Below are 23,570 nucleotides of genomic sequence, written 5' to 3' on the forward strand. Positions count from 1 at the left end.
TGGATTTCACAGTTATCAGAGGAAAACTGGATTCCAGAGCAGAATTAAAGAGAGTCAAAAATAAATCATAGGCTTTAATAGCATCCTGCAACAACATGACCTCATCCCATATAATAGAGCTGATGGCTGATTTGAATATTCCAATATTTTTAAGGGTAAAATTTTGATATTTTACATGCTCATTATTAATAGTACAAGCATCAAAACCAGAGTGTATAATTTTAAAGACTGGAAGATGGTCAGACGCGTCACACCATAACAGCCCTGCTGACACTTTATAGTCACATGAGTTAAACAAAATATTATCTATAAGAGAGGCTGAGTGTGTAGTAACCCTAGTAGGTTTTGTAATTAAAGGGTAGAAATTTACAGAGTACAAGGTGTTAAGAAAATCATGTGTAGCAGTGAGATCAGCATGTAAGATATTCAAATTGAAGTCACTGTGTAGCAGACAGAGCTTATGTTCCTTTGAAATAATATCTAAAGTTGAGTCAAGTGCATCAATGAAAGTATTTATATCAGTAACCGGTCGTCTATAAATACAACCAATCACAATGCTTTTCCCTTTAAATAAAAAACATGAAGGAATTTCAATAAATAAAGATTCTACTAATGTTAAATTGAAGTCATTACTTAAATCCTTTCTGAGAATATAATTAAATGAATCAGACACGTACAGAGAGACTCCTCCTCCTCTTTTCATTTCTCTACAAGAGTGAATAACATTATAGTGTGATAGATTATAAAGAATGGGGCTAGTCAATAAACATTAAAGTATGCACATTTTCAAAAATATAGTCAAAGGACATAAACATTATAAACGTTAGCATGATTTGTGATGAAATCGCTTACAAACCTTATTTAATGTTTATGAAGTGGCCCCTTTTTCTTCCATTGTAAGTTCATTAATGTAACCTCGATTTTTGCTAGTTTTTAAAATAAACAAGCAACAAATCAAAATAATTTTTGCGGTAATAAAGATTATGCCACAAATACTGTCGATTGAGCTTAACTTTAATGAACCTGGAATATTACTTTAAGAGTTTCAAACAAAAGTTTATACCAGTTTAATTAACTACAATGCTGAATAATGACAGTTTTTCTCTATAGTAAATTGAAATGTGTCACATGACAACTAGTCTATCGTAGCCAGACCTATGACTACGGCATAGGTCTGGGGTCTATAGCCGCTTCAGTTGGCCAAAAGCTGCCTATTTAGACAGGAAAAGCTGTCTAACTGACATGTAAAGCAACCAATCACAGCTGGTTTTTCATCACGGGGTGTTTAGGGGTGGGGTTATCCGAGATGTATCATTTAAGACCAACATGCAGGAAAAATTTATTTATATAATGGCAAGTGAGTCTCCACGAACGATTGCAAAAAAAAATAAGAAAATAGCGTAAAATGTGTAAAGAGAACAAGTAAAGCACAGAAAACCACATTATAGATCATTTCACATACATAACTAAGCAAACAAAGCAGAAAATCTAGCTCTGCTTGTGTATATACGCTTCATTTTATGCCACGTGTCTCAAACTAAACAGAATATCTTTAAAAGATTTGATGTCACAAACCTTGCACACTTGGACAAATCTGGTGATTATTTCATCCTCAGAAGCTCTCTTTTTATCAACGCAGAAACTTATGAACACGACTCGGATTCCAGGACTGATTTTATCTTGTTTTCTGACATGAATAAAGTTATATTGGCTGAAGTAGGCCTTAGCACCAGTGACATAATTTCTGTCTGTTCTTTCCTGCTACGGTTATGACATACCATTCCGACAAGCAGGCTAAACAGTTTTCATCACAGTGATCTGCAATTGAAAGTGGAATGCTCAGGAGCTTGCTTATACCCTAGCAGGTTTGTCTAGACTTTGCATTTTTAAATCAGAGTATATTTTTCCACTCAACACAAATCTTGATTTGATTAACTCAATTTTAATGTTGCTTTGCAACTTAGCTCTGCAAAAAGTTTTCCAATGAGAGATCAGGTTTCTGCAATAAAACATCCTTGTTCAAAAACACTCCTTACTGTACATATTGTTCTTATGTTGAGTCATACAGGAGGACAAACCAGTGGGCTCAGGACTCATAGAAGGCATGTGTGCTGTTTTACATCAGTAGAGTGTCTTCAAATTTTAGACCTGCTGAATTTGGAGCAAGAACAGAGGCTCTGAGCATTTAGTTATGTTGCCATTAAGTTACAAAAGCACAGACACCAACTGTCTAAAGTGAATGAATGAATCAAAAAAAGAAAGAAATTGACAGATTTGTAGTAGTAGCTGGCAGGCTTTACCACCAGACTTGACATGAGTTGTTTTATAGAGAAAAAAGAATCCTGAGGCCAAAAAGTAAAATACTGCCACTTTCATTTAAAACTTTTCTCAAGATATTTACATTTCACATTTGCATTTATTCTTTCATTCTTTCATCCAAAGCGACTTACAAAATGAGTAATACAGCAAAAGTGACTCATCATAAGGAGGTAATAACATGAGAAGTGGTGCAATGCAAAGTTTCAAATTGCTCAGTAGAGAGGAAGGTGAGAGACCTTAGTGAAAAAGAAAACATTAGAAGGAATGTGTCAAGGGCTCATGAAAGAGATGCGTCTTTAGATATTTAATCCGCGCTTGCACATATTCATGCTTGGTGCATGAAGACACATTGCGCCAAGTTTGGCATTAGTAGTGAACATGTAGTGTCAGACAGCAAGCGGGTCACTTTAAATAAAGAAAAAGATAATAAAATAAATGAAATGAAGACTTCATGTTGTGCATTGATAATTAAAGCCTGCAGTCTTCTCTTTTAATTGGCCCGCCTTAACCGAATTCAGCCAAGACTGCCAAATTCAGGCCTTGCTTTTGCTTGGCTGTGAGTCTCTTGGTGTAAATAAGGCTGTGAACTGGTTCTATAGTTTTATTTCTAAGGCTGCCACATGCACAACTTGTGTCATGGACTATATTCCATTCAGCTTAAACACTCCCAAGAAACTCCAGGACACAGCTGATTCATTTCCAAGACGTTTACTGGGAATTTTGTGAAACTGCAATACAGTATAAGAAGTCTATATTATTAATCAAACCCAAATACACAGTAACAGTGTAAATAGCACCGATTAGCTAACATAGCAGTGCAGCTTATATGATTAACACATTAGAGCTAGTAAAAAACAACAGCAGCAATAAACAAAGCTAAATTAGCCTTCTCAATAGTCTTACAAAATTAAAATAAGCAGTAACCTAATGTTACACGATGATAAATACTCACAGACGTTGCCTTAGCAAAAAGGGGAAAGGAAAAGCGATCGACTCAGAAACTGACGACTGGTAGAGCTTGCGCATTCCTGTAGCAAATTAGCGCATAGGAATTTTTCTTCCTGTTTCCTAACATGCGCTGGTACTACGTTACTATGGTTACAAAGATAAACAAACCACTGAACTGCTGAAACAGGGTAGAAAACACATTTTAAAGCAACATGACACTCCCCGCTTGGGGTCTTTAAAGAGCCCACATCAATTAACAGAATCAGTCTTTGGGGAAAGAAGCAGAACCACTTCTGTAATAGGCCGAGAAAAAGTCTTTCTGATTCCATCCTTGACGACTTCCACTTGAACCTTCCGAACCAATCCATCTTCTCCTGGAAAGGTTTTTGTGATGATGCCCGTAGGCCATTGATTTCTCTTTGCCTGATTGTCTTTCAAGAGAACTATGTCTTCTTCTTGGAGGTTCGGCCTTTTCCTTGCCACTTGTGTCGAAGCTGCAATGTTTTGAGGTATTCATGTTTCCACCTGTTCCAAAACATGTCTGCTAGGCCCTGAACCCGCTTCCACTCCTCTCTGACGAGATGCGCTTCCTCAAAGCTTCCTGGACGGAGGAGGAGGTGCAGAGCCTGTCTTGAGAGTCAGGAGCATTGCTGGGGTGAGGATGAGAAGAGATTCCGGATCCGATGACACTGGGATGAGCGGTCTAGCATTCATGATTGCGGCTACCTCGGCCATGAGTGTGGTCAGAACTTCATGTGTCAGGTGGGACCTCCTCTGCTCGAGCAGCATGCAGTCCAAAATACGGCGAGCAATGCCAATCATTCGTTCCCACGCGCCACCCATATGAGACGCGTGGGGCGGGTTGAATACCCAGGTGCAGCTCTGAGTGTCCAGGTACTCTTCCACACTGTTGAAGCCTGGATTAGTCTTGCCCATCTCCAGCTCACGAGAGGCGCCGATGAAGTTAGTTCCGCAGTCAGAGCGGATCTGCTTTGCTGGGCCCCTGACTGCAAAAAACCTCCTCAAGGCATTGATAAAGCTGCTGGAACTCATTGCTTCAATTACCTCGATGTGAACTGCCCTTGAGCACATGCATGAGAACATCACAGCCCATCGTTTAGAGTTGGAGACTCCTCCTCTTGTGCGGCGTGAGACAATGTCCCATGGTCCAAAGACGTCGACACCTACGTAGGTAAAAGGAGGTGCTACTTGTAGCCGTTCTGCTGGCAGAGCTGCCATCTGCTGATGTTCGGTCTTTCCCCTGAGCTTTCTACAAGTGATATATCTATGAAGCAGACTACTGATGCAGCGTTTAGCTCCCACCAGCCAGAACCCTGCCGCTCGAATGGCACCACTGCTTCACTGCTTCGTGATAGTGAGACACGAGCAGGGTTGCGAGATGATGCTGGCCAGGAATGATGATGGGGTGAGTCTCGTTCATGCTCAGATCTGACTGTCCAATCCGACCTCCCACTCTAAGAAGTTGATCTTGGTCTATGGTGGGGTGCAATTTCCACAGGCTGCTGGAAGATGGGATGTTGGATCCTGAGTTGATACACTTAAGTTTCTCTGTATAGCACTCATTCTGGACACTCTTCACAATGCACACTTTGGCCCTCAACAACTCTTCCTCTGTAGAGCAACAGATGTGCCACCCTTGACATTTATTCTGGGTGGAATGGGCAAAGGAACGGGCCACGTGGATGAGGTGCGCTATGGCTGTGAGGAGATTGCTGAACTTGGAGAAGCGTCCAAAGCGTTGTGGGTGTACCACATCTCTGGTAATATGTGTGAGACTTGTCACCACCTGGGGACGCACTTCAGAGTCAGTGTCAGGTTCAATAAGGTTATAAGTCTCTTGAAGCTCAGGTGAATGCTGAAGATGCATCATGGAGAAAGGCTGGTCCTTTGAGCCAAGTTGTGCTGCTAAGCAAAGCTGGTGTAACAGTTCTTGACCCAATGTCAGCTGGGTTGAGATGCGTTGGGACATACTTCCACTGGCCGGAACAAGGTGATTGATGGATTCGTTGGACCCTGTTGTGTACGTATACATAGAATCTCCTTGACTGGTTCTGGATGTACCCCAATACGACCTTGCTATCTGTGTAGTAGGTGATGTTGTCGAATGTTGTGTCCATCTCTGTGACTACCATCTCGGCGATCTCGATGGCGAGTACAGCCGCACAGAGCTCAAGTCTCGGTATAGTTAAGCCAGGCTGGGGGCCAACTTTGCCTTCCGAAGACAAAGCCAATCTCGGTCTGTTCTTGGTGGCTTGTCACCTTGACGTAGGCTACGGCTGCTATTGCCTTGACTGATGCGCCTGCAAAGACACAGAGTTCTCTTTTAGCGCACCTGCGTGTGGAGAAGGACGTGTAAGGGCGTGGTACCTGGAGCCCCTCTAGGTCTTGGAGTGACTGTTTCCATCTAGTCCACTCAATCTCCATATCTTTGGGAAGAGGTGAATCCCAGTCCTCTGCTTGCGTGGTGAGTTTCCTGAGTATAAGTCTTCCATGAACCGTGATGGGTGCAAGGAACCCTAGAGGATCATAGAGGCTGTTCACAGTTGAGAGTACCCCTCTGCGAGTGAATGGCTTCTGATCATCTTTGATTTGAAACATGAAGGTGTCTGTGCGCATGTTCCAGAACAATCCAAGGCTACGTTGGATGGGCAGATCATCAACAAAGAGATTTAGGCTGTTGACGTCCTTGGCGCGATCTTCGGATGGAAATGCTTCGATGACTGCCAGTCGATTTGAAGCAATTTTGTGCAGCCTGAGGTTAGAAGCTGCAAGCATCTTCTGTGCTCGCCCGAGGACGCTGATGGCCTCTTCCTCGGTGCCGAACGACTTTAAAGCGTCGTCAACATAGAACTCGCGGTCAATAAACCTTCTTGCATCACTGCCATAGTCAGCTTCTGCTTCCTTAGCTGCCCGTCGCATACCATACACAGCTACGGCAGGCGAGGGACTGTTCCCAAAAGGGTGAACCCGTATTCTGTACTCAACAATGTCGGAGGTAGGGTCGTTATTCCTATACCACAGGAAGCGGAGAAAATCACGGTGTCCTCCTTAACGACAAAGCAGTGGAACATGTGCTCGATGTCGGCAGTGATCGCCACCTGTTCCTTCCTGAACCTCATAAGAACACCTAGCAGGCTATTATTAAGGTCAGGGCCAGTGAGCAAGACATCGTTGAGTGACACTCCTTCACATGACGCGCTGCTGTCAAAGACCACACGGATCTTATCTGGCTTCCTAGGATGGTACACACCGAACAGGGGCAGGTACCAACACTCTTGTCCAGGCTGCACTGGCGGGGCAACTTCTGCTTGTGTCTTCTGGAGCATCTTCTCCATAAACTCTAGGAAATCGACTTTCATCTGTGGTCGTTTTTCCAATGAGCGCCAGAGTGAGACAAGACGGTCGAAAGCCTGTTTCCTGTTGTTAGGCAGCCGCTGTCTCGGCGACCGAAAGGGAAAAGGTGCAACCCAACTTTTGGAGCTGTCCTGACAGCACTCAGCTTCCATTATCTTCAGAAACTCTAGATCCTCCATGGATGGAGCGAGTCTGTGGTCGTCGGGAGTACGAGCGAAGACAGTCTGCCCCAAGCAGTCTCCACTGGGCATCATTGAGCCACGGGTGGAGGTTAGTTGTGGATGATGCTGAGATTTAGGCACTTGACCAAACACCTCTTTCACTCTGATCTGGTTGTTGCATGGCAGAAGATAACTCGTATGACCGTTCTCTAAGGTGGTTGTTTTGTAACTCCTCACCTCAAGTGGTCTGTGGGCACCTCCGAGGCACACATCACCGACGACGACCCATCCTAGGTCAAGCCTTTGAGCAAACGGAGCATCTCCTGGGCCACTTATCTGCTCACAAACCTTATGTACCTGTAAGATGTCTCTGCCCAGTAAGAGGAGTATTTTGGCATCCGGATCCAGAGGCGGAATCTTATCTGCGATGTGCTTCAGGTGGGCATGATGGTAAGCTGCTTCCGGCGTAGGAATCTCAGTGCGAACGTTAGGGATTTGGTTGCACTCGAGGAGTGTAGGCAAAGAAATGCTTACTGTCTTGTCCACCGGCTCCACAGTGTAACCGCTGGCTCTCCTCCCCGCTGTCTCTGAACGTCCCGCACAGGTCTTGAGTGTATATGAGTAGGAACTTCCGGAGATCTTAAAAACCTCGAAGAACTCCGACCGCGCCAGGGAGCGATTGCTCTGCTCGTCCAGTATGGCGTACATTCTCTTGGACTCATCCCTGCGTCCGTTTGGGAACACGCTGACGAGGCAGATCTTAGCACATGCACTGGCACTCAATCCTTCACCACATACTTGAGTGCACGTCGACTTGACCTCCTGGATCTCTGCTCTGTCCTCCTCCCCGCCGTCATCTGAAGTGGAAGGGAATGACTTAGATTTCCAGGTAGGTGGGCAGGGGTGAAGCGCTGTCGCATGAGCGGTGCTCTCACACTCTGTACATTTTATCTCAGCTGTGCAGTTCTTTGCAAGATGCTCTGTGGAGGAGCAACAGCGAAAGCAGATGTAATGCGCTTTCAAAAGCTGTTTGCGATCATTTATGCTCTTTTCACGGAAGCCTCTGCATTTCCTCAGAGGGTTGGGCTTTTTATGCAGAAGGCAGTATTTATTTGGATCAATTCGTTCTGTACTCTCTTTACACTCGTCCTTAGCAGTTCCTGAGACCTGCGTCTTGTGAACATAAACGGATGTCTTTGTAGGCCTCTCCCACTTACTCTTTCTCTCTGCTGGAGCTTGCATGAAGAGGTTAAAGCTTGGGTCGGTGCGAGCCCTTGCCTCCGTGGCGATGAAGTTTACCAACACTGAGAAAGGTGGGAAGCTAACGAAATGTTCCTGTTTGTATCTTGTACCAAAGTAAAGCCACTTTTCTTGTATGTTGTATGGGAGTTTCTCAATGATGGGCTTAATTCCTCTAGAGGTATCCAAGTACGACAAGCCTGCCAGATAGCCGTCTTCCTTGGCGGCTTGTAGCTCTGCCAACAGGTCGGCTAGATCCCTGAGTCTCTGTGGATCCTTTGTTGTGACCTTTGGAAAGTTTTCTAGTTTGTTGAATAGAGCCTGCTCGACGGCCTCTGGTGCGCCGTATATTTCGTCGAGGCGCTCCCATGCCATGTGCAATCCAGTTGCTGGATCCTTGATGTTGACTGTTTTTATTCTTCTTACTTGTTCTGTTGATTCTTTACCCAGATACTTGGTGAGGAGGTCGAGTTCTCCTGCGGCAGACAGGTCTAAATTGATGATAGCGTTCATGAACGATGTTTTCCAGGCCCAATAGTTCATTGGCTGGTCATCATATGTGGTGAGGCCTGAAGTCACCAGGTGGCTGCGAGCGAGGTATTTGATGAGGTCTCCAGTGGACGTAGAATGGTCATAGCTAGCTCCATAAGGCATCCTGTGAGCAGGTGCGTGTGTAGGAGATGAGGAACCCAGTTTGAAGTTCTGTTGCGGCCGATTCCCACCAAGCTGAAGAGCTGGAGAGGAGTTGAGAGGCTGATTGAAGCTTTGTTGTGGCGGTGACCCACTGGTCTGAGGGGCCTGAGGAATTTGGTGTGGCATAATGTCGGCAGAAGCAACAGCTTGGGTTTGACTTGCGTTGAGTGGTTGGGGTGTTGAAGAGATTACATTAATTGGTTGAGGGTGTGGAGAATGAAGCGTTGGCGAAACATAGTCACTCCCTCTTCTGATGGGTAGACCCCTGCTGCTTAGGCTGGCTTGTGCCGACACATAGGCTGCGACGCGCTGGTCTTTGACCGATTGAGGGACCGGGCTGTTAGCCTTACTACATACTTCAAAGACCATATCTTGTAAACCAGCCACAAGAGCATTTGCCTCTGCTATGGCAGCATCCTTTTCTTTTTCATTATTTAAAGCATCAAGATTAGCTTGAACTCGTGCCTGCTCCACTTTAAGTTGAATTTCTTTTAGCGCATGTGCCGCTCTAGCTTGCGCTGCTTCAGCCTTTGCCTTTGCCATGGCGACGGCCATGCTAATCTTCGAGCTGGACAATGTACCAGATGAACGACTGCTTCTTGAACGCACAGTCTCAGATTGGTTATCTCCATTTCCTTTTTTTACTTTTGCTACGTTGTGACATTGTGACTCACAGTGTTTTCAATATCAGGGGAAGGAAGCTAGTGTGAAGCCGACAGGGTGCTGTAGTGTTAGCCGCTTATCTCCCGGTATTGAGTTGCTTCGTAGGATGGCAATCCTTGTGTCCCTCATTAGCTGTGTTGGCGTCTTTTCACTGTCATGGACTATATTCCATTCAGCTTAAACACTCCCAAGAAACTCCAGGACACAGCTGATTCATTTCCAAGAAGTTTACTGGGAATTTTGTGAAACTGCAATACAGTATAAGAAGTCTATATTATTAATCAAACCCAAATACACAGTAACAGTGTAAATAGCACCGATTAGCTAACATAGCAGTGCAGCTTATATGATTAACACATTAGAGCTAGTAAAAAACAACAGCAGCAATAAACAAAGCTAAATTAGCCTTCTCAATAGTCTTACAAAATTAAAATAAGCAGTAACCTAATGTTACACGATGATAAATACTCACAGACGTTGCCTTAGCAAAAAGGGGAAAGGAAAAGCGATCGACTCAGAAACTGACGACTGGTAGAGCTTGCGCATTCCTGTAGCAAATTAGTGCATAGGAATTTTTCTTCCTGTTTCCTAACATGTGCTGGTACTACGTTACTATGGTTACAAAGATAAACAAACCACTGAACTGCTGAAACAGGGTAGAAAACACATTTTAAAGCGACATGACAACTTGTAACGATAATTCTGCACTGCCCACCTCTCTTTCTCTTGCTCAGTCTCTCAGGATGGGATATACTTTAATACTTTATAATACTTATACTTTAGTTTTTAATGCATTATTTTTTATATAATTAATCACACTGTATTAACATGTTAAATTCATAGCTCTTATAAAAATAGTTACATTTAATTGAAAATGTTGTATTTTACCCAATATTTGTGTGTGTTACAGTATGTGCTTTTATGTTTATTAGAGTATCACGTCATTAGTTTAGCAACATGCTAACATCAAACATTATTGTAATAAATTGTGATTTATATATCCCCGGGAGCTTCACATCACAAACACTATTTGTGCCAATTGTTTTAAATCAGTCACTTGTCACTTATTCCTTTAGATGTTCCATTTTAGTTTGGATGTCGCTTTAGAATATTCCCGTCGAAGCAGACAGTAGACAACAAGCAGTGTTGCCAATTATTTCTCATGGGAAGTCGCCAAAGGCTTACTGAAATGTCACTAAAAGTAGCAAAATCACGTGATGACGTAATTTATTATGCAAGACATCAAATTTACATACGTAAATGAATTGGCCTAAAAAGCTCCTGCAATTCCTTAAAGGTGTGGTGTTGAATAATCATCATATACTTTTTTTTTTTTTTTAAATTGAACTAATAATTTAACAATTAGTATTTAACTACTAATCATTTCGCTATCACTAATTGAACTTGTCAAACATTCAGCAATTAGTAGGATAGAAGTTTGTGTGTGTGTGTGTGTGTGTGTGTGTGTGTGTGTGTGTGTGTTTTCATGAACAAGCTAAGTTTCAATTCTACTGTAAGTATTTAGGTTAACTTCTTCTGGGCCTCTGTGGGTGAAAGACTAAAAATAACAAATTCCTTAAATGGCATTAAAAAGCATTAAATGTTATTCCTACAAGGATTTAATTTTTTTTATAGTTTTGAAAAAGAATATTACCAATTTATTTTGAAAATAGCCTTCATAATTAATAACTTTGATTTGCTGTCACAAAATATGTACATTGGTGTGATAAACACTCAGAACCAGTTTGGTAATTGCCTCCAGCCAGTGCAAAATTGCTGTAATGCTAGATGTTTGGACAGGGGCGGGCTGGAACCTGGAGGAGTTAGAGCAGAGAAATACAAAGTTGCACAAATTGGGGAAGTGCAAATTCCAGCAAAAGTGACTGGAAGATGAAGAATTTAGGACATGGTTGCAGCCCGTTGGTCAACATGGAGAAGGAGATTGCAGTGTTTGTAAAAAAGTATTTAAGCTAGGTACAATAGGTGTCAACGGCGCTAAATCTCATATGCAGTCTGATGGCCACAAATCGGCTGTAAAAGGCAGACAACCGTGACCGGTTGTAACCTCTTCAGCAACTTCTACTACCACCGCTAGTAGTAGTGACCACCACTTCCAGCAGAGCCACTACCGAAGGAAAATCAAGCGACCTTCGAGCAGCATTTGGTTAGAATGTGACTGGTGTCTGAACACTGGCATGCAGCACCAATCATAAACATCTAATGAAGGTGTTTCTGAGTTGTTCCAGACAATGTTTCACACTGATTCACAAATAGCCAAATCTTTCACATGTGGAAAGGACAAAACCAGCTACATTTTTGGACCAAAATTTGGACTTGCCACATTCTTCAAAAATAAACTGACTTCTGCAATTAACAATGCAGGGTCATTTGTGTTGATGTTTGATGAGAGTTTCAACCAGTCGACAAAAAATAAACAACTAGATGTCCATTTTCGATTTTGGGAGGCTGGTTGTGTCCAGTCCCGTTATCTTGGATCACAGTTCATGGGACATTCAAAGACAGAGGATCTGCTGCAGCATTGCAAAGTAGGTATAGTTGTATTTTTTTGTTAATGGAATTGTTTTTGGATGAATTAAGGATGAAGATACAGGTTTTATATAGAAGTATTACAGTGCTCTTTGTATTGATTAGTGCATATAGTATTCCATGTTTGCATTGCAAATCTAGAATACATAATCAAGATACAAGATGTCATTTTCATTCCTCAGTGAATCTTATTGCTTTTAGATGGTGTTTAAAAAGCAATTTTTGAAATTATAAGAGCAAATTCGCAAAAACCAAACATGTCAGTAACATCTTTTCAGATTTTCTTTTTGATGTCAAATCATTTATTTATTTCTATTCTTAGGAAAGGTGTGCCTATTAGACCTGAAGCATCTCCTTTCCATTAGTATGGATTGCCCAAATGTAAACTTGAAGTTCCTCAATAATCTCCATCTACATGGAGGTCGGCAGCTAATTTCTGTTGGGAGCTGTGGACTGCACACGCTACACAATTCACTCAAGACTGGCTTCTCCACATGGAATATTGAGAAACTGTTGAGAGCAATGCACTTTGTTTTTCACAATGTCCCTAAAAGAAGAGAAGATTATACAAAATAAGAGAAAAGCTTTGGAAGATGAGCTGGAAGAACTAGAAAAGGGAGGTGTCCGCCAGCCTTCAGAAGGATGCTGATCAACTAGCTGAGCAGGCCGAAAACAAATCTAAAACAATTATGGCTAAAATGATCACAAAATGTAATACTCTAAGGTGGAGATACAAGGATAAAAACAATGAATTGAAAAATGTTGAGTCAGAGTTGGAACTAAAAGTGATGAACTAAGGCACGTGGATTAATTCTCTTATTTACACAAAGTTAAAACAGTTTTTCCTTCACTGTCCAGACTGATAGAATTTGGGGTTATAGTTGAAGGAGGTTATAGTCGCTTGTATTCGATGGTGATACAATTTACACAAACAGAAACTTGATGGCTTTTTTTCCAGTCATGGCCTTATTTTTCAGGATGCCTAGCATTCAGCATCTAGTTGATTGGTACATTGTTAAATTAAATATGGAATATCTGCAAATAAATTTTGACATTTTAAGCTGTCTCCTGAGCCATTTCTAACTCCGTTCAGAGGTGATACAGTTTATTTAAATTATGCACATTTTCTAAAATATCCAAGATTATCATCATTGCATCATTGTCAAATTGAATAGTTACAATTCAGAATTTGGGACATGGGTATTTTAAAAATGTATTGTGTGTGTGTGTGTGTGTGTGTGTGTGTGTGTGTGTGTGTGTGTGTGTGTGTGTGTGTGTATATATATATATATATATATATATATATATGTATCCATGGTTAGTCATGGGTCGTGTATGGCATTAATATGTTAAAAATGGCATTAAAAAGCATTAAATTAGATTTGATGATACCTGCAGAAACCCTGTTTGTGTAACAATTGAAAGCTGTGTGACTATGGTTGAGAAGGAACTATAATCATTTTGAATTTAAATGGAAAACAAAAAACTTTTCTTGGAAAAGTGATTTAGAATGCAAGTTCTGAAAAGGTCACGATGTTTATCTCTGTGCTTGTTTTGAGAGAGGCAGTAATGCTTAATTCTTTTACATCATCACACCTGACCCACTCAGCCATTGCTGATGCAACAAAACACCAATGGTTTATCTACAATCTCTAACAATGTTTGCACTGCAGCTCCACCTAGAGAAAGGAAGTGAACTAACTGTTTTTGGGTCACTAATTAGATTCCACCCACTTATCAACATTATTGTCATCATCATAAACTTTTTAAAATTTTCTTTAAATCAGACATAGGTCCAACAATATGCAGAAATTATAAACATAACGTAGGCTGAATAAGAAAATTGAAAATGTTGTAAATGGATTATCAACTGCATAAGTAAATGTACCCTATTTAACACTGGGCAAATTATTATATTGTATAAGCCATATAGGAATTTTCATAAAAATAAAATATGCTGGTTTTGTATGCACAGCCTTCGATGTCAGCAAAGGTTCTCCCTTTTAAAAGTTGAAAAGCCTATTTATTTTGCCATTCTAAACTGTATACAATTATATAGTAATTTGCATTTATACATTTGATTATTTATTGCATTAAGAACAGACCTGAAACCTGATTTTGGGTTGTGATCCATCATCTGAAAAAATGTATATAACAAGACTATTTCATAATGGAAACACAACACCAAGCCAGCATGACTACAGCACCGGTACTGAAGTTTTGTAACATTTTCTGTATTTTGACCTCAAGATAATGAGCTTTTTTAATGTCTCTCTCTCTCTCTCTCTCTCTCTCTCTCTCTCTCTCTCTCTCTCTCTCTCTCTCTCACACACACACACACACATACTCAAATTTATTTCATGCCCATTTATTGTGATGTTTTTGGAAAGTAGCTATGTAATATGCAGGATGATTTACAGTCTTTTGGTTATTATCTCCAAATAAACACCTTTAGAGTTACAAATGACCCTTACAAAAGATACAAATGATAATCACCCTGAGTTTATATTGTGATAATGGCCAGCTGTACTGTACATTATATATTTACTGCAGAATGATGTGATTGACCATTCAGAATCAAGTATTCCAGAGGGCCATGTAAAAATGACTCCAATGACTCTCTTTGTCCATTAAATTGATCAGATTGATGCTCTAATGGTTACACAACTGATTCTGCACTGCTCATTTAACTCATTTAACTTAACTGCCACCACATACTCAGTTGTTAGAGCAAACAAAACCTTCAGATGTTGAATAATCTTATTATTAAGTAAAAAACATCTATCTAAGTTTATCCTCTTTGCAAGTGAACTTGTACTTAAAGTAGTCTGGATCTGTCCAGGTTGGCATTTGCCTAATTTGGATTCTACCAAATGACACCTTAATTTATGGAAAAATATTGTAGTAAAGTTAGGCCTTTGACATCAAAAACAAAGGATAAGGGAAGCGTTTTCTCCTCCCTTTTGAAAGTTCATAAACCTGTTTTTTGTATCATAACTAAGTACAATCATACAGATTTGTATTTATGTTTTTTCCTTCCGTCTGCAACCATATGATGACAGACCTGCAACCAATTTGAGAACCACTGTGTTAGTAGAAGTGAGTGTTTGAATTTTGTGTGTATGATTTCTGCTCTCTTCAGATTGAATCTAGGCTATGTAAGCTAAGATCTGCTGTCAAAGTGTTTCTCTCAGACAGAGATTGTGCTTCTCTGAGCTGGTGTAGTCCTCTCAAGCTCATGTCTGAGCCTGTAATTCTCAGTTTATACAATGAGTCTAAACAGGCTTTCACTCTTGCTTTTTACCTGACTGCCTCAGGCCTACAGTCAAACATACACACCTCGCTCTCGTGCCATGTGACCAGGAAGCAAAGGCCTCCACCATTCACACTGGTCTGTCACTTGAGTCTTTTGGGACTCTATTAATTCGTACACACCAGACAAGTCCCTCTCAACCAGATGTTGTCAAGCGAGTTTCCTTCTGACCTGCACTTATTTGTTGCTAAACAACAATGCTACTACTCACACTCCTGGTAGAACCTGTTAAAGGGGCGGAGTTTCGTGTCCATAAATTGGACCTATATGGCCTATTCTTTGAGGGACACCCCCCTAAATCTACTAACTGGATGTACGTCGATGCTGGATCTTCCCCTGCTTTCTCACAGGAGTGACAAAGTGGGCCCCAGCTTGAAAAAACACCATTCACCACAAATTAATTTGGTGATTCAGTGTGAAATTCACTTGCTTCGTGTGCTTAAAGGATTAGTTCACCCAAAAATGAAAATTCTGTCATTATTTACTTGCCCTCTAGTCATTCCAAACTTAAATGACTTACTTTCTTCTGTTGAACACAAAAGGAGAAATTATGACGAATTCGCTGATTTCATAAATTTTCATGCAATTACAATAAATAGAGATAAAGGCTTTCAAACTACAAAAATAATGCGAAAACACTATGAAATTGTACCATTTGACATTGGACTATTTTCCAAGTCTTCTCAAGCCAAACCATTGCTTGGTGTGAGGAACAGACTAAACATGAAACATCCATAAACATAAATCTTTTCCCTTCAATTTCCCTTTTCACATCCCTCTTGTTATTTGGATGTGGAATTTGTGGCCTTGATCTTCATGGGCTGACTCACTGCCCACAATCAGTCTCATACCACCAACGTGGGAGCTTCATAATATCAGCGCAATCATATTATATGTAGCGCTCAGATGCATTGTATTATAACAGCAGGAATCGCCTTGTAAGCCCTAACTGGAAAACTTTTCCACACAAGCTTGGGAATTGCAGAGTGGTCTCCGGATATTATGACTTGTGCAGTTTGTTTATATTACATAATATTCCCTACTATCAGTTTCTGAAGAGAAGGCTTGTGTTAAAGGTTGCAACAGTACTGTAAACTAATGCTTCACACAATTTGTTTTATCACAGGTGATACTTATGAGCTCCTGCCTGCCAATTCATTCAAAGGAAGCAATATGGACTTTGGGAACATCGGATTGGCTCTTTACAGTGGGCTTTTTGCCTATGGAGGATGGTAAGACTAAAGAACTAGAATTACATTTGAATTAGAACGATTATTAAAGCAGAAGCAATTTTGATGTTAAACAAGTAAAACACAAGTATAGTGTTACATTCTTAGTTTCGCAATAGCCAATGGGCTGTGTGCAAAGGTTAAATAGACATTTAACAGAACATTTTTATTTCTACTTTAATTTCTCTCACTTTATTAGTTTCTTTTCACTTTTCTTAGAAGGGAAAGGCCATGTCAACAATAACACTTTTCTGAAAGCGCTCTCTAGTACGGCACACTTTAGACAGTGAAAACGTATTAGTTTGTACATTTGCATTTTATTTATATTTGTAAATAGAGGATATGTTTTGATTTGTTTTGCTAATTCATTTTCTCTTTTTACAAGGAATTATTTGAATTTTGTCACTGAGGAGATGATCGAGCCATACAGGTAAGTCAAATAAATGCTCAAATGAACCTTAAAGGAGGAATATTCCAGGTTCAATACAAATTAAGCTCAAATCAACAGCATTTATGGCATAACACTGATTACCACAAAAATTTATTTTACTTTCCTCCTTTTCTTTAAAAAAGCAACAATCTGTGTTACTGTGTGGCACTTAAAATGGAAGTGAATGGGGCCAATCTAGAAACGTTAAAATACTCAATATTTCAGAAGTGCAGCCACAAGACGTATACAATATGTTTATAAACATGATTTTAGTGCAATAAAATTGCCTTTTCTGTGTAAAGTTATAGCCAATTTTACAACTTTGTTGCCATGACGATGAAATATCAACAATCCCTAAAACCAACAATTCAAAGTACTTAACACCTCAAATAATACACGTTTTAAAAGGATAAGTTCTTATATTAAATTATAAGCTTCACATTTATGCCTTTAAACCCACCAACTATTGGCCCCATTCACTTCCACCTCAATTTTTGCTTTTTTTTTTTTTTTTTAAAGAAAAGGAGGGAGGAGTCGAAATACATTTTTGTGGTAATCAACATTATGCCACAAATGCTGTTGTTTGAGCTAAACTTGTATTGAACCTGGAATATTCTTTAAGGATGTGTTCTGTTAATTGGAAAACATTGTAAAGTTCTTGAGAGTGATGGTTTTTGGAAGAATGGATTGTATAATTTTTGCATATGTGCTGGTATGTTACAGAAATCTTCCCTTGGCCATCATCATCTCTCTCCCCATTGTCACTGTTGTCTATGTGCTGACCAACCTGGCCTACTTCACCACCCTCTCTCCACAGGAAATGCTTACATCGGAGGCTGTTGCTGTGGTAAATGTCACCACATACTGTTGATATCAGTACCAGTACTATATTTTAGAATTCTTTATTTTCATATGAATCTCAAGAACATGTCTGTTACATATTTAATCCCAAAATCAACAGAAAAACAATATTTAGAAAAATAGTGAAACTGAAACCTATTCTTAGAATGATAAAGATATTGCTTTGCATTCTCATTTCTGTAATGTGAAAAACAATCTAATCAGATTTGTTATACATAATGATAGTATTTGTAAAAAATTTGATTTATGCAAATGTTTCCCTCTATTTAATTTTTTTTTTCAGAAGATTCACACTTTATTCTCTACTCTTCGATTCCATTCCAATTTTACTTGCTGTTCTAATGTATTTTTTATCACTCAATGAATAAATTGTTTTCTCCAGGACTTTGGAAATTACCACCTGGGGCCAATGGCCTGGATAATTCCTGTGTTTGTGGGGTTGTCATGCTTTGGCTCTGTGAATGGCTCACTGTTTACCTCATCCAGGTAATACACAAACTCACACACACTTCTCACAAATCCTACATGTTAGAGGTTGCATGAATCAGATCACTTTCCTTCATTAAAGCTGTTTATTTAATTAATCTTGTTAGTGTTGTTCTGCAATCACCCTACAGACTTTTTCCACAGCAATTGATGATCAGGTTATCTGGGAAAGGATTAGTTTATAATGCCTACTCTGTTATCTGATAACAGACGTAAATAATGGACAAAACTGATCTGTCTTTTTATGTGCTCTTTTCCCTCAGGCTGTTCTTCGTTGGGTCCAGAGAAGGTCATCTTCCCAGCTTGTTGTCAATGATCCACCCTGACCTTCTGACCCCTATGCCTTCTCTTATATTTACTGTAGGTGTCTGAGACTGACCACAACACATATAATATTGCTCTGTTTCGAAACCTAGCAAGGCACCTTGCTGTCTGCTGTCCGAACTGTCACACAAATAGTAATCCTTACATGTAGCACATAGGAGACTCAACCTCCTGATTTCAATCAAGTTTGAGGTTAGCATGTTGCAAACTAATGACACAGTACTCTAATAAGAATAAATAAGCACATGCAAACAGTATTTTGGCTAAAATCAGGGTTCCCATAGTCCTGAAAACTCCTGGGAATTTTTAAATTGTCATGGAAATTAATACAATCTCAAATGTAATAGTAATGTACTGCTCTAAAATATTTAATCAGCTAGATATTGCTCTTTTATTGAGTATAAGTGGCTTGCTAGCCATAGTGATGTCCCATTTATCAGTGAATTGTTCTGTATTTGGAACGGTTCACTAAACGGTCTGAATTAATATTATTTTATAAAATCTGTATCCCGGAATCAAAAATTCTTGGAAAAGTCATGGAAATTGGAAATTTTTTTGTTTATTGTCTGGATTTTATTACCTTTGAAGTAAAATGTACAGAAATATTGTACCTTAATATATATATACACAGTAGATTTATATACATACATATATATATACATATATACAGTGAGGAAAATAAGTATTTGAATACCCTGCTATTTTGCAAGTTCTCCCACTTGGAAATCATGCAGGGGTCTGAAATTGTCATCGTAGGTGCATGTCCACTGTGAGAGACATAATCTAAAAAAAAAAATCCAGAAATCACAATGTATGATTTTTTAACTATTTATTTGTATGATACAGCTGCAAATAAGTATTTGAACACCTGTCTATCAGCTAGAATTCTGACCCTCAAAGACCTGTTAGTCTGCCTTTAAAATGTCCACCTCCACTCCATTTATTATCCTAAATTAGATGCACCTGTTTGAGGTCGTTAGCTGCATAAAGACACCGGTCCACCCCATACAATCAGTAAGAATCCAACTACTAACATGGCCAAGACCAAAGAGCTGTCCAAAGACACTAGAGACAAAATTGTACACCTCCACAAGGCTGGAAAGGGCTACGGGAAATTGCCAAGCAGCTTGGTGAAAAAAGGTCCACTGTTGGAGCAATCATTAGAAAATGGAAGAAGCTAAACATGACTGTCAATCTCCCTCGGACTGGGGCTCCATGCAAGATCTCACCTCGTGGGGTCTCAATGATCCTAAGAAAGGTGAGAAATCAGCCCAGAACTACACAGGAGGAGCTGGTCAATGACCTGAAAAGAGCTGGGACCACCGTTTCCAAGGTTACTGTTGGTAATACACTAAGACGTCATGGTTTGAAATCATGCATGGCACGGAAGGTTCCCCTGCTTAAACCAGCACGTCAAGGCCCGTCTTAAGTTTGCCAATGACCATTTGGATGATCCAGAGGAGTCATGGGAGAAAGTCATGTGGTCAGATGAGACCAAAATAGAACTTTTTGGTCATAATTCCACTAACCGTGTTTGGAGGAAGAAGAATGATGAGTACCATCCCAAGAACACCATCCCTACTGTGAAGCATGGGGGTGGTAGCATCATGCTTTGGGGGTGTTTTTCTGCACATGGGACAGGGCTGACTGCACTGTATTAAGGAGAGGATGACCGGGGCCATGTATTGCGAGATTTTGGGGAACAACCTCCTTCCCTCAGTTAGAGCATTGAAGATGGGTCGAGGCTGGGTCTTCCAACATGACAATGACCTGAAGCACACAGCCAGGATAACCAAGGAGTGGCTCTATAAGAAGCATATCAAGGTTCTGGCGTGGCCTAGCCAGTCTCCAGACCTAAACCCAATAGAGAATCTTTGGAGGGAGCTCAAACTCCGTGTTTCTCAGCGACAGCCCAGAAACCTGACTGATCTAGAGAAGATCTGTGTGGAGGAGTGGGCCAAAATCCCTCCTGCAGTGTGTGCAAACCTGGTGAAAAACTACAGGAAACGTTTGACCTCTGTAATTGCAAACAAAGGCTACTGTACCAAATATTAACATTGATTTTCTCAGGTGTTCAAATACTTATTTGCAGCTGTATCATACAAATAAATAGTTAAAAAATCATACATTGTGATTTCTGGATTTTTTTTTAGATTATGTCTCTCACAGTGGACATGCACCTACGATGACAATTTCAGACCTCTCCATGATTTCCAAGTGGGAGAACTTGCAAAATAGCAGGGTGTTCAAATACTTATTTTCCTCACTGTATATATATATATATATATATAAACTTGGTAATAATGTTTCTGAATTATTCAATTTTGAAATGAGAGATTAAATTGCATTGCTTTCCTTTCTCTTTTAGTGTATTATGACACTCCTCTACGCATTCTCCAACGACATATTCTCAGTCATTAATTTCTTCAGCTTCTTTAATTGGCTCTGCATCGCGATGGCGATCATCGGCATGATGTGGTTACGCTATAAGAAACCTGAACTGGAACGGCCAATTAAGGTAAGCTAGTTAAGTTATAATTAACTAAATTACATTTGATTGGCTAAACATCTGCCAATTAATTGAGATGGATTGCTGATAGTGAAAAAGTTCCTCACAGCCTGAGGACGCCTACACACTAGGCCAAGCACCGATAGTGCATTTGACTCATCGGAATGTGAAAGATCAGTTTGGAAGGCATGCACTGACGTGCGGTCTGGGTAGGCAAACTAGGCACTGCCTACCCTGCCAAAATTCAAAAATAAAATGTTTATTAAATAATAAACTTGTATTTGGATTTTTACTTTTTATTCTTGTGATTTATACATGCAATATGTGTGTTATTCCTATTGTTTAGACGTTATGATGACAAATGTAGCAGTAGCGCATAATCAACTAAAAACAAATGGTAGAATAAGCAGTGCTTTTACGGTCCATTCATTGCAGACGACAAGCGGAAAACCCATGTTACGCATGCGCGCCGATCCTGTATTCTTTAACATGTACGGCAAAAAGCACAAATCTGCTGTGCCTTTTGACGTAAATATGTTATGCCCGTAATCATCTCCGTTACATGTATCAGACATGGACCAATTAAAATCGAGATATTCCTGGACATTTGCGTAGCTAACGTCATTACACCACAGCTAGCGTACATGCCTAATCCCCGCAAAATTCAAAATGACAGCACCAGCCGTAATCACGGAATTAAGAAATTTTTCCAAGCTCGATTTTAATTCCAAATAGGAGTTAATTGCAAGAGGGAGGTCTACGCCAGCCTTAGATGGACTAGTACAGCAAAAGGGCCCAAAAAGTATCCGATCATTTCAAACTGATTGGTATGTAAGAAAAGATTGGCTATGTGGCTGCGCTAACAATCAGCGGCTGTACTGCTATCCCTGCCTGCTTTTTTCAACCAGTCATACTGTTTGGACTTCAGCGGGATATTGTGATTTGAACAACCTGCCCGCAGCTTTAACCAAGCATGAAAAGTCGTCAGCTCACATCCAGTGTCAAATTACACTGAAAACCTTTGGAAAATCTCGGATCGACCTTGCACTTGACAAAGGTAAGCTGAATATAACCTACCACAATGAAAAGGTAAAGGAAAACCGAGAGGTTTTGAAGGATCTGATAAATGCATAACGTTCACTGTTTACGCACTTGTGTGTGTGTGTGTGTGTGCGTGAGAGAGAGAGAGAGAGAGAGAGAGAGAGAGAGAGAGAGAGCGAGAGAGAGAGAGAGAGAGAGAGTACACGATATACATCCTGATTTTTACATTTCTTGATATGCCACGCTTGTGTGTAATGTTCACTGTTATTACGTTTTATTAGCTTAAACAATTAATCTGGCTTTCATAACTCAGTGCCTAGCCTCTTTAAGACATCACCGCACGTCACTGAAGGCATGTACCCTAGAAAAGATGCGGTTCAGTTTGAAAACAAGCGGCAATCCAGTGGCTATCACAGACAGAGATAGCTATCTAAAATAGAACCTTTCGACAATGTACCACTAAACAATTTTCCAGGCTCTCCCTCTACAATAATCATCTTTGTAGCCTGGCAAAGAAACATAGGGAATGAATACACAACATGATTGAGTTTGTTCTGCGTGTTTTTTTTTTCTTTCTTTTTTCGATTTCACGGCGCAGCTAGTCCCACCTTTCCGAGATTCTGATTGGTCAACGCATGCTTACGTCAGGGTGTGTTTCAGCAAAGGTTTAAGTGTTCTCAACCTTGGGTCGCATGACAGAGCATCACTATCGCATTCATTTTCCCTCTCCGTCCTTCCGATGCACCAACCCTGTTGAAATCTATGAATTTGCAGTGTTCTCTGCCACATCGTAAACTCTAGTGTGTTGGCGCCTTGAAACTGGGCATAGCCAGTCACACAAGGGTAACACAGACATTTTGTACACACTGCCCTCCCTCTTTAATTCATATTCTATCTCTTGTTTCTTCCTCTGGACTCATCTGTCAGATGCAAAGGCTTGTTAATCAAAGCAGGTTTGGAGGCACTGGAGTGAAAGAGGCCATTTGCTTAATGATCAGAATGTTCCGGTCTCGTATCCCATTAGGAATAGTTAATTGTCTGTTTCATTCACTGTACTATCAACAAGGTTGGCATTATGTGTCCTTTACTGTCCTTAGACACTGTTGATTTCAGTGATGGAACACTTCTATTAATTTTTTATTTGGCTAGTTACTTATTATTAGTGCTACGAGTCGATTATATTTTGAATCGTGATTAATCGCATAATTGTTTCGTAGTTAATCACAGATTTTTAAAATATACTTATTTTCTGGTCAAAATGCATTTATTTCCCTTTAAGAAAAAAAATATAATGCTTTATTAACAAAAGTTTTATTGGGAGTTTCACTAATTAAGAGAGCTAGTCCCCACATAGGTTGTCAGGTACTGAAGACACAGGAGCAGAGGTAAGTGAAAAACTAAGTCTTTTATTAAATAGACTAGAGCTCATACA

The 23,570-nt window shown here is 40.1% G+C and overlaps 1 protein-coding gene across 1 annotated transcript in view; it reads left to right on the plus strand.

The window, feature by feature from the left end:
* Positions 1-23,570, plus strand: part of LOC127638365 (large neutral amino acids transporter small subunit 1-like) — a 36,999-nt gene that overhangs the window by 5,835 nt on the left and 7,594 nt on the right. The window contains exons 3-8 of the mRNA XM_052119854.1: positions 16,385-16,490; positions 16,873-16,917; positions 17,641-17,764; positions 18,161-18,264; positions 18,528-18,624; positions 20,957-21,106. Of these exons, the coding sequence (XP_051975814.1) occupies positions 16,385-16,490; positions 16,873-16,917; positions 17,641-17,764; positions 18,161-18,264; positions 18,528-18,624; positions 20,957-21,106 (626 nt within the window). The remainder of the gene's footprint in view (positions 1-16,384; positions 16,491-16,872; positions 16,918-17,640; positions 17,765-18,160; positions 18,265-18,527; positions 18,625-20,956; positions 21,107-23,570) is intronic.

The sequence above is a fragment of the Xyrauchen texanus genome, chromosome 46 (assembly GCF_025860055.1).
Source record: "Xyrauchen texanus isolate HMW12.3.18 chromosome 46, RBS_HiC_50CHRs, whole genome shotgun sequence".
Taxonomy (NCBI): domain Eukaryota; kingdom Metazoa; phylum Chordata; class Actinopteri; order Cypriniformes; family Catostomidae; genus Xyrauchen; species Xyrauchen texanus.